This window comes from Cystoisospora suis, assembly GCF_002600585.1.
Source record: "Cystoisospora suis strain Wien I chromosome Unknown contig_1652, whole genome shotgun sequence".
NCBI lineage: Eukaryota > Apicomplexa > Conoidasida > Eucoccidiorida > Sarcocystidae > Cystoisospora > Cystoisospora suis.
The window spans coordinates 2332-20677 of record NW_027154452.1 but is presented as its reverse complement, the minus strand read 5'-3'; the positions used below and the strand labels follow the sequence as shown (position 1 = coordinate 20677).

The window sequence follows — 18346 nt, the reverse complement described above, 5'->3', positions numbered from 1 at the left end:
TCCTCTTCCGCAACACGTTAGAGACAAACAGCTTGCAAAAGGACACACCAGAGAAGCGGGGGAGATTCGGCTGCTGGTGAGGGCCTTTTCCTAGGTGTCGTTGAAGTTTTTCTGTCGGGTCCACGGCGTGTGCTTCCTTGATCTCACACTTCTGGTTGTCACGATGCGAGCACTAGGGATGAAAGAGAAGACCATTTTGTCACCGGTTTCGACGGGCATTCTTGGGGGATCGCATGAAAGTGTACTTTGTCAGGCGTAACTCGTGTAGTTCGTGGTCCGTCTTCGTGCTTTGTTTTCCTACGGCTGGCCTCCAGTCGTGGGGGGGAGGGGAGGGGCCACACCTGGGGAGTCTGGCTGGAACGAGGACGTCCGGGGGGTATTTCTTGTGAAGTATCGTTGCGGTCTCCAACATGTGCTTCCCCGCAACTTCAGGGCACAGACGTTGGAGCACGTGACTGAGGTTAAGTATGTAGTTCAGCATTGGTGTACTGATTGTACGCAGCTAATCCTTCAGAACAAGTGCTTGATTGTCGCTTTTGGTGTCCTTACAGGGGATCGCGGTTGGTGCAGGCCCTGCCTGGTCGTGATGGGCCTTCGGGCGGCTTGCCGTTATCTGCTTTCGAGCAGGCCGTTTCCAAGTACCGTGTATGCTGTCGTTGATAAGTGGGTTTCCTTTCTGGTTTTTTTTTTTTTGTTTCGTTCAGTTCCTTTGCTGCGGTACCTGGCGCTACTGGTGGACGTCACCAAAAGGTCTGAAGGACTTCCGAGTTTTCTATGCCGACCTTGCTCCTCGCGTCCGTCGTCTAGGTCTGTTTGCTCGTCTTGCGGTGCAGCATGCCCTCGAAGAGTGTGACTGGAGAGATAACGCTGACTGGTGTCCATGCGAGAAGATTGTCTCTGCCGCTTCTCTGACGCAAGAAGGAGAAGACGAGGAAGAAGGAGGTTGGTTGACGGAGAACGCGTGTTCCTCCGAGTCTGAAGACGAGGCCGATGGATTTTTGGAAGAGAAGGATGGCTGGTGGGAGGGTCGCCACATTCCTGCCGGAGCGGCAGAAGCAAAAGAGCCGGCGGGAGCCGTCTTCTCACCGGCAGGAACTGTAGTCACGTCCACTTCGTGTACCAGTGCTAAGTCAGAGAGTGTGGAGCAACCGCACAGCGGCAGAGATGCAGGGTCCGCCCCTGTTTCCGTTGACGGGAGTTTGACTCCGAGAAGGATGAAGTGTGGACTAGGTGACAACACAAGTAACGTGGACGTGATGGTCTCCGGCGTGACGCCAGTCTTGGAGGGAGTTACTGCTTGTGGCTCCGGACGGATGGACGACCAGCCACGGGGAGAAAACCAACGCGCCAATCAAAATGCTGAAAACCATATGCCTTCGCAGGGTCTTGACAGCAGGGACGTCCCGGGAGTTTCACAACAAAAAGACAGCAGTAGTCGTCTACCACTCCGGACGTTCGGTGGAGCCCAGGGGCCGTCAACACCTGACGGTCAGAGCCAGGGATCCATCAGCTCGCTGTGGGATATCACCGGTGGTACCTCTCTGCCGTACACTTGTACCCGTCGTGAGGGAAATGACACTGGAGAGGTTGAGAGCTCTTCCCTCCCCCGGTTGGACCTTACTTCTAGCCGACGCGGAGACGGATGTGGACTCCATGACAAGGAACCGAAGCCCGAGGCGAAGGAGAGAGAAGAAAGCCCCGCTGCGGAGACTCCGTTGTCCGCTAGAGGGGATCGACAAAGGTCGGTTTCACCTAGCGATTCACGCCCATCTTGCCGGTCTATTCGTCTTGCCGGGACTCGTGCCGCTCTAATTGTCACCCAACAAGGGGCCATTGACGCTCTTGAAAGAACCACAGCAGTGCAGACAACAGCAGCATCTTTTTCGTGGGGCGGCTGTTCAGCTGCGAAGGTCGGTAGAGGACGGCGTGTGCCTGCCAAAAAGTCGGGGACCCCAGGGACAGCAGCGCGGATGCTGCATCCTCCTTTCTCCGCTGAGCCCGGTTTGGAGGAGGAGGAACCGAGTGACGCAGACTGTGCGGGGGATCTGAGTCGCGCAGCTTGTTCTAAGGAACCGGGCCAGACACGTTCTTTCGAAATTAGTGCAGCAAGGAAGGAAAGGACAGATAGGATGGCCACGGACAATGAAACCGAGGACCGTACCGTGAATGAAGCTTTCAGGTCTAGCGAAGGGTCAAGGAAAGAGGGAGCGTTCTTGAGTGCGGAGGATCCTGGACATGTCTCTTCTCCCAGCGTAGGCGCCACGGCGTCGTTCGGTGTTATGGCTTCTGCTTCTGCTCTGGAGCCTCGTAGTACGACCGCCGTGACCCCGCAGCCCTCCGCCTGTAGCCAGCGAAGTCGTAGTACTGGAGAGAGCTCGACGACCCCTGTCACTTCACAGCCGCATACAGATGACTCTCTCGGTCCGACTAGTTCTTGTGAGGCCTTGCCTCAAGTTGACACAGCTCGGTGCGTTGTGTCCGCTTGCAGTAGTGGCGCAGAAAATCCATCAGAATCGCACTTGGCAATTAGTGCGGCTGCCGTGAAACGGGTTCCGCGGAGATTAGAAGACTTAGCGCTTCAGGAGAGAGACGCTCCCGCCGCTCGCAAGGATACTACGGATCCATGTCGAGAAACTCCGGCAACCCACGACTTACAGTCTCCGCGTAACGTGAGTTTTTCTTTCGGTCAGGGATCGGAGAAAGGCGATGTGCCAACTGATTTGTCGTCTTCCTCATGGTCAGAGACCGTATGGCACCGCCTCCGGCGCCAGGCGGAGGCTGCAGCAAAGAAGGAGACACGAGCAGGTGGTCAGTCTCCTTCCTCTCTCTCGAGAACAAATCTCAACACAGATCTTTCTGCTGTACCTGACCCGGTGTCGAGTCCTGCCGCAGCAGCTCTCCCTAGTACGAGTGAGATAGAAAGAAAGAAAGGAAATATTTCTTCTGTTGTGACTGCTGGTTCTTCTGAGGAAGTTATCCGCGACTGCCAAGTCTTGTCTCCTGTCTCCTCTCTCCCTTCCGGGGAGAAGCAGTCGCCACTTTCCTCGTCGCTAGCGGGTTCTCGCTCATCCAGCAATGTGCCACCGTCCTCGGGGACGATCCCAAGTTACGCGACGATTCTCAAAGCAACCGAGTCTATGCCTACAGCCACCCCAACTCCGGTGCCTACTTACGGAACCATTCTTGAAAAGAACAATAGTTCCTCCTTTGCCGATTCTCGACAACCTGCTCATGTGCGCGCAGCATTTGCGGCCGGAGCGGCGGCAATTGCCATGGCGGCAGCTGCCGCGGCGTCGGCTCAAGCGGAGAAGGATCAAAAGCGGAAGGGGGGAAATGTGTCTCAAGGTGTCACGAAGAGCGACAAGAAGGCCGCGGTCGATGGTGCGGGTTTCTTCCAGACGCGAGGCGAGACTGAGGCAGCCTCTTCGGAAGGGAGAGACAGAAACGCAGGAGTGATAACGGGCGAGAATAAAGATGTAGGTGGTAATTGTACCGGCGACACCGCTTCTCACGAACTTCCGCGGACTAGTAAAGGGGGCGTCGATAATATTACGGGTCCCGGAGAAGGAACAAGAGCGGGGCTTGGTCCTCAGAGCGGTATGGCCCCGTCAGAGGTTGTGGCGAAGGCGGTTGCTGCCGCGGCGGAAGTGACAGCCAGAGTTTTAGGTGGTGCGGAGGGAGACGGCGGAGAAAACGTCCAAGCAGGGAAAGAAAAGGAAGAAAACTGCAGCGAAACGAATCGAGGGGAACCGGCGAAGCACGACAAGAGGGAGGAAGAGCAGGAAAAGAAAAGCTATATCTCAAGGCGTTCCGGCGGCTCCGGAATGCCGAACAGAGGTAATCGACGTAGGGGAGGGCTCGAACATGATACAGCTCAACAAGGAAGAGCACGGCGATGGTCCAGATCGATGGCGACAGTAGCGGACTCCAGCAGCGGTGACAGCAGAAGTAGATCGCGTGCGCGTCAGAGTGTCAGTGGTAGGGGTAGCAGTAGGCGACGACGGAGATCGGGTCGTTTCCGCTCGAAGCGTCGCTCTCATTCTCCCTCTGTTTCGCGCTCAGTTTCTTCTTGTTCCTTATCACCTCCTCAGTCGTTGCTGGCTAGGCAACGGGCGAGGCGAAGAAGTGCAAGAGGTCTTCCTATCTCAAAGCGCCGAAGGAGGGGCAGTTTCTCCTCACGTCGCTCGTCGTTGTACTCTTCGCGCTCTCGTCCTCCCTCCTCGTCATCTTCACGGTCTAGCTCACGGTCGATGTCCCGGTCTAGAGGGCGTGCAAGGCATTTCAGAAGGTCGAAGCAACACCCGCGCCCTCGGCGGAGGGCGGGCACTTCTTCGTCGTCTCCTGGCCGCGACAGAAGCCCTCGGCGGCGTTGGTCGTCGTCGTCTCGCAGTCGAGTATCGGCGGGCCGAGGCCTGGAATCCTCTGTTTCTCCGCCACCTTCTCGGAGGGCGGGCCGTTACAACAGTCGCGATTGGAGGGGGCGTGGCAGAAGGGGAAGAAGAAGCTCACCTCCGTATTCTCCGTTTTCTTCGTCCGTCAGGCGACGTAGTCCTTCAGCGCCTGATGGCTACTCGAGTAGGTGGCGGTTTGCTGACAGGGGAGGCCCGGGGCGATCTCACTGGAGAGGAGGGCCGTGGCAGAGTGATTACAACGGTGCAAGGAGGGGCGGACCATCACCGTTCCGAGAGACGTTCGGTAGAGGCGGGGGGAGGCGCACGGCGCGTGATTCGTCTCGCTCTCGTTCATCCTCATCTTCTCCGCCTTTCCGGGGTATTGGATCAAGAGGCAGGAAGTCGGGGGGGAGGATGAACTGGTATCCGGAAGCACCCGGAGGGGGTCGCCGTGGTAGACGTGGTAACAGCGAAGAGGAAGAGATCTCAAATGAGAGATCCAGGGACAAACGCGACGGGGGGAACAAAGGCAGTACTAGTGGACGTTCCTCGTCCTCCGAGCGGTCTCCGGATTCGCTCTCGCCCTCGACTCCGTTTTCCGAGAAAAAGAGGTGGGACAGAAAGAGAAGCAGACGAGGCGGGCCGCAAAGAAGCGACGCGGACCAGGCATCCTCTTCTTCGTTTTCGGTAACACCGAAAACAACAAGAGAAGAGGAAAAAGAGCAAAAAGGACAGGAGAAGTCTTTTCAAATCCAAGAGCCTGTAGCCGCAGCGAAGATTCCTTATGGCCTCGTAGAGGGCGAAACGTCTCCGGAGACGTCCTCCAAGTCGGTACTGTCTTCTCAGGATGCAGTATCCGGTCAGGCAGACGAGAAGACCGGGAAAGGGTCTTCTTCGCACCGACGTGAGTCTGCTGCGGCCGAGGCAGACGCAGATCGGCCTGCTCCTCCCTCTTCCGTTATCACGGTAAATCCTCTTGAGCCCTCGAATACTTGCAGAAGTATGGTACCGGCGTCTTGCTCTCAGGCTGAACAAGCATCAGACCCTCTAGGCTCTGCCGGTGCGGGCAATGAAGCGAACACCCGTGAAGCAGTTGCATCTGCCGCGGTATGTGGAGAAGCATCTTCTGAGATGCCTGCGCCTCCGAGCGTTTGTGCTGTTCAGGCGACGTTGGATCCGGAGAGCTTGCCTAGTGACCGCGGAAAAGTTGATGCCAGTCAGATTTTTGCCAGCGGGCCGGGAAGCGCCTGTGAATCTGCGGAGCGCTCTGTTTCTTTTTTATCTGAAGAGGAAGTCCCCCAAGCAGAGCCCTTCCCCGTCGGATCTTGCGCATCGGTGGGCGGTGGGGCCCCACCCGCTGCTTCGTCCGGGGAGGTTACCGGATTGGGCGCTGATGGGACTGCAGGGTCGACACTGGCTGATGATGCTGCTGGACCTGGATCATCTGCACAGCCGAGGGACCACCACTCTGCCATTCACTCTGTAGCTTACGCGTGTCGTCCTGCTTCCCCGGACCCTGACTGTCCTGCGTCTCTGTCTGAACCTTCTGGTAGCTCTGGATTGGGAATTCGGCTTCAGCACGAAGGTGGAGAGGAGAAGGAAGAAGGCACCCGAGAAAGCCGCTCGACACATCGCTCGTTTTCCGCACATTCCGAAGCTCCTGGGAGAGGACGGTCTTCAAGACGTGAAAAGCTGTTCGGTATGAAGGAGGACTGTTCCTCGGTGAAGCAAGGAGGTACTCAGCATTACATGTACGCGGGGAAGCACCGGCTTCCATCAACGGAAGACGAAGACGAAAACGACGATGAGGGGAAGGTGTTCAGCCGAAGCAGTCGGAGTGGAAGCTTCTCTTCTCGTCTCTCTCCCTCGTCGTCTCCAGCTGCCACCAGGGAGAACGCGGGAGAATCCTGTAACGGCGTACGGCGAGGCACAAGGGGGCGTGGAGGCCGTGAAGGGAGAAGAGATACTCCTGGGTGGGACACTGAGAGGAAGGAGGGGTCAAGAAAACTTTCTGGGTCAAAACAACGCCGGAGTTCAAGAAAGCGGCCCAGAATTGTTAGTAGTAACTCCAGTTGCGAGTTTGAGCAAAGTCTGAGTCCGCCCACACGTGGGGGCCAGTCGTCTCGAAGATTCCTGGATCCTGGGGAGCTTTCTAGCAGATCACGAGGCACCCCATTGCAAAGGGGTCTGAGCTCGCGGTCAGAACAGCCTCCCTACCGTATGACGACGTCGGAGTACCGAGATTACGCTGCACGCCGTGTGAGGGATCTGCATGCCAAGGGACGTTGCGTACCGTGCCGATACTTTTGGAGGCGGTATGGATGTAAACACGGTGACCTATGTAAATTCTGTCATGACAGATCACATGACGGTAGCATGCTTGGTCTTGACGAGCCGGCAGGGGACCGTCTGCTTGCATACTCAGGCGAGAGTGACCTCGGTGGCGGCAGACGGAGTGCCGTGTCATCTGCTAAGGGATCCGGGGGAAGGGATCGTCATGTGCGTCGTGACAGATCGTGTTCTTCATCTGTTTCTCGCCCAAGTTCTTGTCGGGTAAGGGACCGACGCAGCAGGAGGAGGGAAGAGGACCGAGGACGAGGAGGAAGAAGGGGGGGGTTGACCAAGCAAGGCAGAGAAGGGGACATTGGGGGTGAAGCCTTCGGCTGCTCCGATCGCATGGGGAACAGGCGTCGCGGACAGGGACTAGAAGAGGTCGACGATGATACGCCTGGCAGATGGGTCGATCAGACCCAGAGTAGTGACGAAGAGGGAGCTAAGGAAGATGAAGTGCAAGAACTGTCTGTCTCCAGAGACGAAAAAGCCCCGGTCATCAGTGAGGAAGGCAAAGCCGAACCATCGGTGTTGGGACTAACGGGTTCTCTAACCGGAAGAGAATCAAAAGAGCCAGGGGCGGTAGGGGGGGTCGCTGGACAAGAGAAGAAAGGCTTAGCACCTAGTGGTTTGGCATTGGGCTGTATTGGTTAGGGTAGAGACAATACTTTCCCAGTCAGAAGGAATACCAGCAGCGAGTGGTTCCAGTTTACAGACTGTGGACGGGGGATGACTTCCGAGGAACTATAGGACGATACCGAAGGAGTGGGCAGGAAGTTAAGACGCCGAACAAGTTGTGTAGGCCTTGGGTCCATGTGCCGGTTAGAGTACCTGCTAAGCGCTAACTTCGCTTAGCACGTCTGTGATTTTGAGTATGAACGGTCGTCTGCCAAAAAATCGGCTCTATCAGCTTCGCGTTACTTGTCCGGGATTCCTGGATTTTGTCAAGTGACTCCCGTCACGCATCTGTCCTGTTCCATGGTGCGGATTGATCCTGTTGTTTCACAGATATGACGGACGGATGTGCAGTTTTCTTCTCACGTACACCGTTTGTCTCGATCCTTACCTATTATCCTGATTCATACATCAATACATGTATGTACTTACTTGTGCCTGTGTCGGCGCGTATCAACCTGTACAGAGAATCCTGGTTCCCGGCCTAGTGGCGCTGGAGACTCTCGACGGCGGAATGGCCGACAGCTTGTGCGTTTTCAAGGTAGTGTGTGACGCTCGGTCTCGTGTGGGGTCACGCAGTTGCGTGGTTGAGAGTTCCGACAAATCAGCTGTCAGTGTCTATGACGCAGGCGGTTGCGTGGCACAGTCTTCCAGCAAAGTAGTGACTCCACCCATTCGCCGTGTTTGGCTAAGGGGCGAAGTTCGCTCTTCCAGCGGCCTCCCTTTTCAGAGACATTTTTCTGGTACGGTGTGCGACGTGCGAACGTGTCTCGGTTCCTGTGGTGGAGACGCGACATCACAGACATCGCTCACAGTGTCCTCGGCGGCGTGCTTTCCTCTGGCCTCCCGTTCGCAATTTGCCGTTCTCGCTCCGACATCTTTTTCTCGCGGAGAGTGTTGCGCTCTCTCGGACTGATGCTTTTTTTGCTGCGGAAGCCGCACAACCAGTGTATTCTTTGCACGCGTGAAAGGACTAGCTGCCGTAGGGCGCATGAAGCCCGGAAGTCCGTTCTCATCGAGGTTCATGCTTAGCTGTGACACTGCACTGCGGTGCAACCAAATTCCGATGAACCACACCGGCAGACCAGTGCGGCGTTTGTTTCGACAAGGCTCATTCACAAGCTGCAGTAACTGCCGCCTGAATTTGCTGTGCATCGCGCTACTACGCGTATTTCATGGTTGAAACAGGTCCCGGAGTAGCCAGCCGAGTCCATTACTGCACGCCATCTGCTCCGGTTTCCTAAATGGTCACGTGGCCCGCGGAAGGAGCCGCCTCAAGCCCGTTCTTCCCCGCGACCTTCTAGTTAAGGTAGTCCGCTTCAAGCATAACCTTGTGTCTCGCTCATGACGATACTTCGCTACTGTTACAGCAGCCTCGAAGCGTCGGCGTACCAGGACATGATGATCAGCGGTCTTCGGAGCCATCTAAAGCTGTGCTCCTGCGCTATGGCAAGGGTATGTTCCTTCTCTAAGTCGCCACACTGTCGGCAATACCTCAGGACCCCCCATTTCTCGTCACACGGGAGAGGGGCCGTGTGTGACAGCTCTTTCTGTAGACAAACTGACTTCGTCCTCATTGCAAGGGGATGCTGCTGGCTCTACAAAGGAACCACTAGGCTGGTGCGAAACGGATGACAGCCTTATGAGAAGTTCGGTCTACCAGTCAGCAGAACCTGAAACACCCCCGCTCCTGGGACTAGAAACAGACCACTCTCCACACCTTCTACGGAACAGTCTACAACGGAGAAATTACCGTACGAACAAGAAGCATCACGTCGGGAATATCGGGCAATGTTGATAACTTCGAATCAACAGTATACCACTAGTGGATGAGACCGGCAGCGAGGTAATGCTCTGCTGACCTGTCTACCTCGGCCTGTCCGAACACAGCCGCGCGATCCCTCCTCGGGAGGCCGACAACGGAAAAAACTGGCACCAGAACTCAAAACACTCACTCGATTCCATGAACCATATCACCGCTACCCGGGGAACGCACGTCACGGCACATGCACAAAACGAACGGCTCCAGCGCGACACTGTCTGCAGCGCTCCAATACACCGGAAGCCCAGATACGATTCCGCTGACGCGTACGAAAAAGTCACAAGAAGATTTATTTCGGCGGACTAGACAGAAGATACTACCGCCCCTCTTGTTGAGAGACTTAAGTTCTCCCTTGTTTGCCGGCCCCTTGTCCACGTCCTGCGGGTTGCTCGCTGAGGAGAGAGACCCCGCTTCAGGATGGAACAGAGCCTGCATCGAACTCTGATCGTTTCTTCCTCTTGTACAACACAACTTGAGCATAAGCACTCGCTCCGCTTACCTCCACCCGTTCCTTCACGTACCCTAACGCCTGCATCAATGCCTCTATTGCCTGAAGCTGTTGGCATTCCTCCAAGTGATCCGGATGCTCATCGGGATCGAAAAGAAACGGGGGTACCTCTGCTTCGATGTGTTCGACCTCAGGATAGGCCTTGAGAAATTCAGACAGAATCGCAACGACTTTTTCTCCGGTAGTAACATTGGTAGAAACCGCTGTCGTTACGTTCTCGGAGCACTGCCGGTGTCCCGGGATCAATGGGCAGGAAACGGACTTCTGCTGTGCCGCCTTGCTCTTACACGGTGTGGCAGCCATATCGTCTCTCCCGCCTTGGAGAGAAGAAGAGCACTGTCCGCGTCCCGGTGAACCCGGTGGAACCAAGCACCCTTGGTTCTGAGAAGCAGGCGCAAGAAGATCTTGTTGGGACAGGCGCAAATTGACAACGCGAAGAATCTCGAGCCGAGGAGCCTCCACGGCACCGAGCCCGTAAGCCTCGGAACGTATCTGGTTCTCGCCTTCTCTCTCTTCTTCTGCTCCTTGTCCACCACTACCTTTCTGAGAATGCATTCCTCCATCGAGTTCACTTCGTTCCTTGTCGGCTATTTCGGGATCTGACAGTGTGTGAGCTCTCTGCCTCCGCCATTTCCTTCCCAGTCCCTCTCCATCCCTGGGGCTCTTCAGATTCTCAGAATTCGCGCTTCCCATTCCCCCCTTCCTGCCTTGTAGCTGCATATCACCTTCTTGTCCCTCATTGTTTGCTTCCGTTCGCATATACCTGGAATGTCTCCGTAGACAACATGTTTCTTCTTTTTCCCATTGCGTCTGTCCCGATGTCGTCTCTGGCGCAGACTCCACCTCCTTGCCGGTACAAAGAAGGCTTGTTTCCTTTTGCCTGTCCGCACACGTCTCACACTTGTTCTCTCCTGATTCCTCTCTCCTCTTGTTCTTCAGATTGGATAGCGCAGTGAGGACTGATGCGGTGTAGGTGGAGCCTGCCACTTCCTCCAGCTGTAGCTCGAGGCCTTTCAACTTTCTTTTGAGCAGGTCCTCGGATAGAATAGCTTGCAGCAATTCCAGTTCAACTCGCTGCCGTGCACGGCACCGCCGTACGAGGAAACTCCTAGTTTTTCGGGATGGTGTCCCTGGTCCTGTTCTCTCGCTTAACACGAGCGGTCCTACACCTGCCATGGCTCTCCGTGCTGATATACTTGCTGACGCTGGTATTTCAGATGCGGCTTCTTCCAGCCGGCAGAGCAAGCCCTCCGCCTTGTCTGCCTCCCTTTCCGACTTCAACGGATGCTGCGAGGCCTCGGTTTCGGTTTGTTCTCCTCCAGCCCTTAGACTGATGTTGGCTTGAACTTGAGCCGTCTCTTCATTACTTACTCTTTTTCTCAGTCTCCCGACCAGACCCTCCGTCGCATTTCTCGCGTCAAACTTGTCAGTCTTTCCCTTTTCACCAGAAGCCTTCTTTTCTCTCCCGCAAGGGCTACTCCCTTCTTCTGAAGTTTTTCTCTGTATGCAAGCTGCTTGTGCCCCTCCAACTCGAGTCAACTGCGGAACTTTCACTCCGGTCACTGTCTTCATTACCTGCCCAACTGAGTCTAGCCGCTTTCCTTGTCCAGTTGGGTTTTTGCGCCTGCTTTTTGTCTCCCCGGGGAGAAACGCTTCACGGCGCCCTCTCAGTTCACATCTCGTGTTGCTATCACAATTTTCTTGGTGCTCTTCACTTCTCCTCCAACCGTACCGCTCTCTCCTCGCTAAAGTCCATCTCTCCTTCACCGGAAAAAACTCCAGCATGCCGGGCGGTTTCTGCACTGTTAGCAAGAAGGCCTGGAAGACGTCGGAGCGGAGCAAGGGCACAACATATCTTTTCACCAAGTCCGTTTTGTCACGCTGAAGATCCTCCCTCCATTGCCCTTCCTCACCTTCCTGACGTCCCCGTCTCAAGCCCCACCAGTAGTGACCTCCTGGTAAACGGGTGCTGCTGTTCTGAACTGTCAGATCACCCGATGGCTGCAACTCGCACTTCGACAAGAATGGCAAACCAAGTTGTCCTTGCTCCACTGGCAAACAGATGTTGTTACTCCCAACAGGAGGAGATGCCACCTGGTGTCGAGACGCTGAGGAACTAGACAGGCATTTGGAAATTCTTCGCCGAGGCGTCGAAACAGCTGTTGACCTGGCAGCACTGCTACCCTGGCCCACACCGCAGTCCGTCCGGGGGGGAAGACTGGTATACGAAGCAACCGAAGACCTGGGGGTAACAGATTTCTTTTTGTTTTTCCTGGCTCCTCTCCTCCGTTCCACAGAACAGACTCGTCGTGACACCCTGGCCGGTCTTCGTAGATCATGTGAAGAACAGCGAGAGTGAGAATCGGGAAGCAGAGACTCGGGCAGGCCCAAAACCCTCAAAGCCGGATACGCTGCCCGTTGTCCTCGACCACAGGTGGTGCATAAGGGGGGAAAGTGGCCAAAACGACAGCGGAGAATACTGCGGTGTTTGAGGGGCGAAAAGTGAAGAAAATCTATCGACACTCTCCGGGCTGGAACTGAGAAAACCTTCTGCGATGGCCCACATGGGAAACACCATGAGCAATCATTCTGCGAAAAAACACGAAGACACGTGCAACTAGCATCCGAAGGAAACACACTCGGAATGCAAGAGCGCACGGGCCCTGGCACTGGCCGGCAGGAAGGGATGCCCTTCGGCCCAGTAGACCGAAACATGCTCCAAGTGCTCTTCATAAGACAGCACACCGAGGAGCACTGTTCCCCAAGGTGATCAGGCAGCGGCTTTATCCTCAGTGTGTTCGGTTCTAGTAGACCAGGACTTTCTGCTGCGACATCACAGGCATAGCATTCTCCAGTCTGTATATCGCCGGTGGACCAACGTTCTACGTCTGGATGAAACTGCATACGCGACCGGGTAAACGGCTCTTCCGGATAAGACCATGCAGGAGACGGCAACGGAAGCACATCTTTGTCGGGATCGTCGTATTTGAGACATATATGTTTGAGCTGCTGTAAAAGTCTCGGGAAAACTCGCTTGGGCGGACCATTCTCCTCTCCCGAGTTGTCGTCACCCGGTCCTCGGCCTGTGTACGTGCACCCCCCGGCAAAGCTGTCAAGGGCGATCTCGCATCTTGGGTATGCTTTCATAACAATCTCCAGACTGTTCAGCACCACTGTCGGAACCTTCTCACGTCCAGTGCCCCATCCCGCGACACTAAGCTTGAGGAGTTCCGGCCTCCTTCGTCGCAGTCCAGGAGAACAGCTCGGACAAAACCAATCTCCAGCCGTTGTCCTGTCCCTGACACTACTGTCGCTGGGACCATCACACGGGCCTGAATCTGTGAAGATTCGCCGTTTCGTTTTTCTCCCAGCCCGCCCCGAAAACGGGACCGGACGCCGAGACATGTCCACTTCGACACTGTCATGACAGTGCTGTTGGTTGTGGTACTCACTGCCCCTCACAATAGAAGTCACCTGGCTCGGCACGAGCCCCTCAGCTGGCGGAGTGTTTTGCAGTTCATGTACGACGTCCGCAAGGTGTAAGATAGCTCTATCCCCTATAGCTAGTTCTACAAGGTATGGAGAACACCGACCAGCTGTCTGTGTTTCTTTCGGTTCGCCACAAGCGCCGCTACCCAGCACAGCCCGCCATATACGCCGGCCCACAAAAAGTTTTGTCTCGAGGCGAAGTGCTTGCAAAGCCGGCATGGCCGCTAACACTTGTAACAGGTCCTGCTCCGCTTGTGTCCGGGTTTTCGCAACTCGATCGCTGATTGGTTTCGGCGAGCAAGGCGGGCAACCCTCCCGGCACTCCGGACGGGTCTCCCAGAGACCGCCAAACGCGACATGCACGCTAGGACACTGGTTCACCACCGAGAATGTCCGGCACGCAGGAAATCGGCATGCCGCAAGAAGGCGGATCCAGCAGAAGGCGTGGCACCCGAAGAGGCTCAGTGTTCTTAAGCGGGGGAAGGTTACCAAGCATGTATCTCCGGTGGCCCCATGGAGGCAATCCAAAGAGAGAGATGACGAAGAACTGACAGAGTAAAGGTGTGAGAGTGATGAATTAGCGCCACGAACAGCCGCACGAGGGCACGAAGGGAGAAAAAGACGGTCGGTCAAGCCTGACGGACGCAGGAGGGAAGTAGCCTGGACTGAAAGGCAGACATCCGTCTGGCTTGGGGAGCTGAGATCGGGGCTGGCTAGTGACAGCCCACCATCAGGAGACCGTGAAGGTGGCCTGTCCGGAGAACTACTTGACAGAAAGGCAGGAAAATCTGACAGCGAAGAGTCCTTTGCAGGGCTAGCGAGAGAAGCGAGGAAAAGCCGAGAAGAAGGGGACGAGGGGGTACAGGAATTTGTAAGCGATAAAAAGCTGCTGAAGGGAGAAGGCAGAAAATCGGATGCTGGTGAGACTCTCGAAGAGAGAGAAAGACTAGAAGTTCGACGACAGCATGGAGAACGATGTGCTATCAAACGCTGCCTGCCTTCTGCAGCGCAGTTCGGTCCAGAATCCTTTGTATTTTGCTCGTCACGTAGTGCGGTCCCTGCATGTCCCTCGTTTCCTGTTCTCTCCGTGGCTTGCCAGTGCCCTTCTCTTACCTCACGTGTTAATCCCGCCCATGCTCCGTGTCTGTGAAGCCGTTCCCGCCTCCCTCTTGCTTGCCCTCTCTTCTTGGGTTTTGCTCCGCCCCCCGCTTCCATCTCTGATCGTGTGTTCTCTTCCCCTCCCGGCCCCTCCCCTACTCTGCCTTCCGCCATCAGCCGCGACTCGTTTCCCTCTTCAGGCACTTCTCCCCCGGTGCTAGGTGGTGGTGTCTCCGCTGTCTGGGCTGTCCATACACCCCAGTCGACGACATCATGACACTGCAGGTCTGGAGAAGTTATCTTTAACTCTTCGAGATTACTTGCATTGTGTTGAATGAGCTTCAGAAGATACCTCCAGCCTGAGGTGGAAGCGCACGGCCGCGGCGATCCTGCCGTGGGATCTGGTACTACTGCTCTGCACACCACCAGCTTTCGCAAATGAGGAGGCCTCTCTAATAACCTCCACCAAAATGCAGAGGAAACAGACGAAGAGGACAGGCCAAGGCACTTCCGATGAACACGATAACCCGAATCCGAAGAGCTAGCTAATCTACGCGGTTCACGCCGAAGCTCGGAAGCAAGCTCCGATGTGATGGTTAGTGATTTACACTGAAGAAGAGAACAAGGAGCGTCAGCGAAGGTCCGGAATGCGCGTGAGATCATCCGTAACCGGACAATTTCTCCCACATCGAAGAATGAGAATAACGTGTACATACACCCAGCTGGCAGACAGTCGAAAGGGTTGCATGGTAAAGCATCTTTTCCACTGTCATAACAATTCCGCGCGGCCCGTCCTCCGCTACCTACTTTGGACGCCTTCTTTTCGCACCTTCTTTCCTCTTCTTCTCTCTCCCCCGCCTTCCCCGAAGTAGAGAATGCTGATACCCTACCTCCCTTTTCTTGGTCATCTGCTACACGGGGCCTCTTACGTGTTTTCGCTTCGTCACCCGTGCTCTCAGGAGTATCTTTCTGATCGAGTGATCTATGTACAGTCTTGCCAGAGAGGTCTCCCTGCAGGCCGCACGGACCGTAACCACATCTTTCAAAAGACACCCATTTACAACAACGCGCTTCCCCAGGCGAAGGAACAAGATGACTACACGGTTTATCCGCCACAGCCTCCTCCCTGCACAGACCAGAACTCAGTCTCGCACAGCAGTCTGAAGTCAATCCTTCCTGAAAACCACTTGATGGAGACGTTCCATGAATGCAGGTTGTGTCCGAATAGTCAGGAAAGGGCACCGCCTTATCGAAACACGGACTGCTAGCTGCGTTTTCCATGAATCCCGCATCTATATCGACCTTTCTCCTTCCACTAGCGTCTTCTCGAGAAGAAGACTGGAAAATCTGTCGTTGTGCCATTGCAATATCAGAATAACGCAAACACTACGAGGAGACAAAAATCGTGCAGGCCCCGGTCTATAGAAGAGCAATGTGAAGGCGAGACCGACTGAGGGAAACGCTCCCCGGTCGAATGAATGACCAGGCGTTAGCGGATGACGGAGAAGGAGAAGACCAAGAGTGTCCCGAGGCTTGGATTTTTCCGTGAAACAGCAAAAACGCAGATTTCCAACCCCTTCGCGGAGTCGAAGGAGTTGAAAACGACAAAGACAGGTGTAGAGAGGTAGATGGCGCGACACACCTTCGTGTAGCTTGCGAGGTAGGCGCAAGGAAAGATGGTGAGGTGGGTGCACAAGAAGAGCAGCGTCTTAACGGAAAAGGTGCCATACGCATCGGGCTCCTGTCTTTTCGTTCTAAGGGCAAACCAGCTGCAGCGGCCCCGATCCCGGTGGAAAGTTGCGGCGACCGTGCACGAAAGGCAGAGGCAGCACCATTACAAGGGTGATCATTACGTGCGGAGTGCTGCGCTGCTTCGGCTTCTGTTCCGTGTTTAGGAGAATCATGAGTCCACGAAGAAACCCATGAATATGCCGTCGCAGCCCACCAAATACGCGAGACCGTGAGAGTGAGTGTCTCCAAGAGCATGGTTGTGACACACCAGAAAGATCAGCGGAGACACCCGGTGGACAGGAGAAGGGGAAAAAAAGCGGATCTGGGTGGGCCAACAGAGACAATCTTCGGATGGAAGCTGTCACCTGGGGCCTCTATGCGGAGAGTCAAAGAACAAAAACAGAGGCTGGCGCGCACCACGCACATAATCGATACAAGGAGGCAGGAGAAGAATGTATACACACAACTGGGAGGGGAGCTAAGCAAGCCGCAGGGACCTGAGGCTATATAACCGTCTAACACAGACGTATCGACAGACGTTTCGACACGCCAACTCGCCCTGACGGACGCGAGTCGAGGCGATCGGACTAGCTGTAGCGTAGGCCAGAACTCGAGGCACGAATATCGACGTTACAACCGAGATTCTGTGATAACCTTATGGGTCTGCATTTGACTGCGGAACTCAGTCCAAACTCCCGAGAAGCGAGAAAGCTCTCACGGTCCAGCCAGAAGAGCTTGTCGAGCTACTGGCTCCGCCGATGAAATCTTCCCGACCTGATAAAAAAACACCCTCCGCCCGAAGACGAAGCTGGAGAACGAGGCCCTCTTTTTCCCAGAAAGAGCGGCAAATATAGCGGGGCTCCAAACTGATAACTGCTCTTTCCCGCTTCTTGCTGCGCACAGGACGTCCCGTCATTCAGTTAAGGCCAGCGAGCGCACCCATTTTGATCGGTGCAGTGAGAGGCGGTTGCAGACGGGGAGAGAAAACGAAGGCCCAGTTCTCTCTTCGGCAATGATTCGTATAATCAACTCATGCTTCGTGACTGAATCCCAAGAGGCTCTGCCATACAGTTCCATCAGCGGACGCCACGCATCAGGAAGCGGCAACAACGCGGACATCTCGCTTGCACCCTGCTGGCACGGGGGAGCCCTCAAGGCGGCGGGGGAAAAAGCTACTGCGGCTATATGATTCCACTCCTTTTTTCTGTTGAGACCCGGCAACGTACCGCAGTCTCGGAGGAAACGACGCGCTTATGAAAAAAAGCAACCATCGAAAAACTGGTACTCTTTCTTAACGTGTGCAAGCTCGGTCGTAGCGTGGTCGCCCAAAGCCTCTCCGGCTACCGTCTCTGCGGTCGCAGCGCGCTGCACTGATCCCCCGCCTCTGTAATACGGTGCAGAAGGCCTGAAGCGGCCGCTACGGGGCAAGCATAGTGAAAGCAGAGGAAACTTTTGCTTGCCGGATGGACTGCATTCCGCTCAGAGCGGTGTGTCTCATCATTCCATTCATATGCTGTCCGGCGTCCTCCGGCCCACTCGACTCCAAGGAACGCGGAGACGCGGCGCGAGAGTAAACACTCGAAGTGACCATCGTGCCGCTTGTTCCCGTATGAGCGCTGAAGCACCGGGCCAATCTACCGAGACCGCAGAAGGGCTCAACACTGCAGAAGCCGTGACAGGCAGGTCACTTTTCTTGGCGTAGGGTGTGAAGGTCAAAGGTTGTCGCGCCGAAGTCCGTTCTGGCGTGACGGGTGCTGCGTCAGTGGCTCAACTTTCGGTGAGGTCTTTACGGTGGGACCGTGAGTACACAGCACCTGACGGAATTCGCTTACGGTAGAAGGGGCGTTCCAGGTGAATAAAAACTGTAACGTGTGCCGTAGTGGTCAGTGGTCCCCTGCTACTGATGAGCCCCTGCTACTCTAGCGCGATCTCCAGGCCTACCCCCCTCAATTTCGTCTACGGTCCGAGGTGCTGTACGAGCTCCTAGTGGCGGGGTCGAGGCATCTCGTTCGTTGTGTAACATGCTGTACGCGCTTCCAAGTACAGTCCTGATCTTTTTTGGAAGGCTACTTTCCTGAAGACCCGCAGGGCAAGCCGCTTCGCAGTGTAGTTTCCTCTCCGATTTTTTCGCTAAGGGCTCGTACGCGGCTCAGGGGTGGAGAACTGGCAGCTGGCCCCGTTAGTGATGCATCAGTCAGCAGAAGGGATCACCGGGTCAGCGGCGGTCTATCGAGCACGACTAGTTGTTGAAGTCTACAGCACTGTCAAGACCGACCGATGAAGGGCGGCGCGTCCGCCAAC

General features: G+C 55.5%; 2 protein-coding genes across 2 annotated transcripts in view; both read left to right on the top strand.

The window, feature by feature from the left end:
- CSUI_003652 (named for a pro-trp-trp-pro motif protein) overlaps positions 1–8272 on the top strand; it is an 11006-nt gene extending 2734 nt beyond the window's left edge. Inside the window, exons 1-2 of the mRNA XM_068063848.1 lie at positions 1–76; positions 705–8272. The exon at positions 1–76 is cut by the window's left edge and continues 2734 nt beyond it. Of these exons, the coding sequence (XP_067924176.1) occupies positions 1–76; positions 705–7376 (6748 nt within the window). The 3' untranslated portion in view covers positions 7377–8272. The remainder of the gene's footprint in view (positions 77–704) is intronic.
- Positions 8273–9012: 740 nt separating this feature from the next.
- On the top strand, positions 9013–17383 carry CSUI_003651 (uncharacterized protein). Its single transcript, XM_068063847.1, has one exon. It carries the CDS (start codon positions 13434–13436, stop codon positions 13773–13775), a length of 342 nt encoding a protein of 113 aa, XP_067924175.1. The 5' UTR covers positions 9013–13433; the 3' UTR covers positions 13776–17383.
- The last annotated feature ends 963 nt before the right edge of the window (positions 17384–18346 follow it).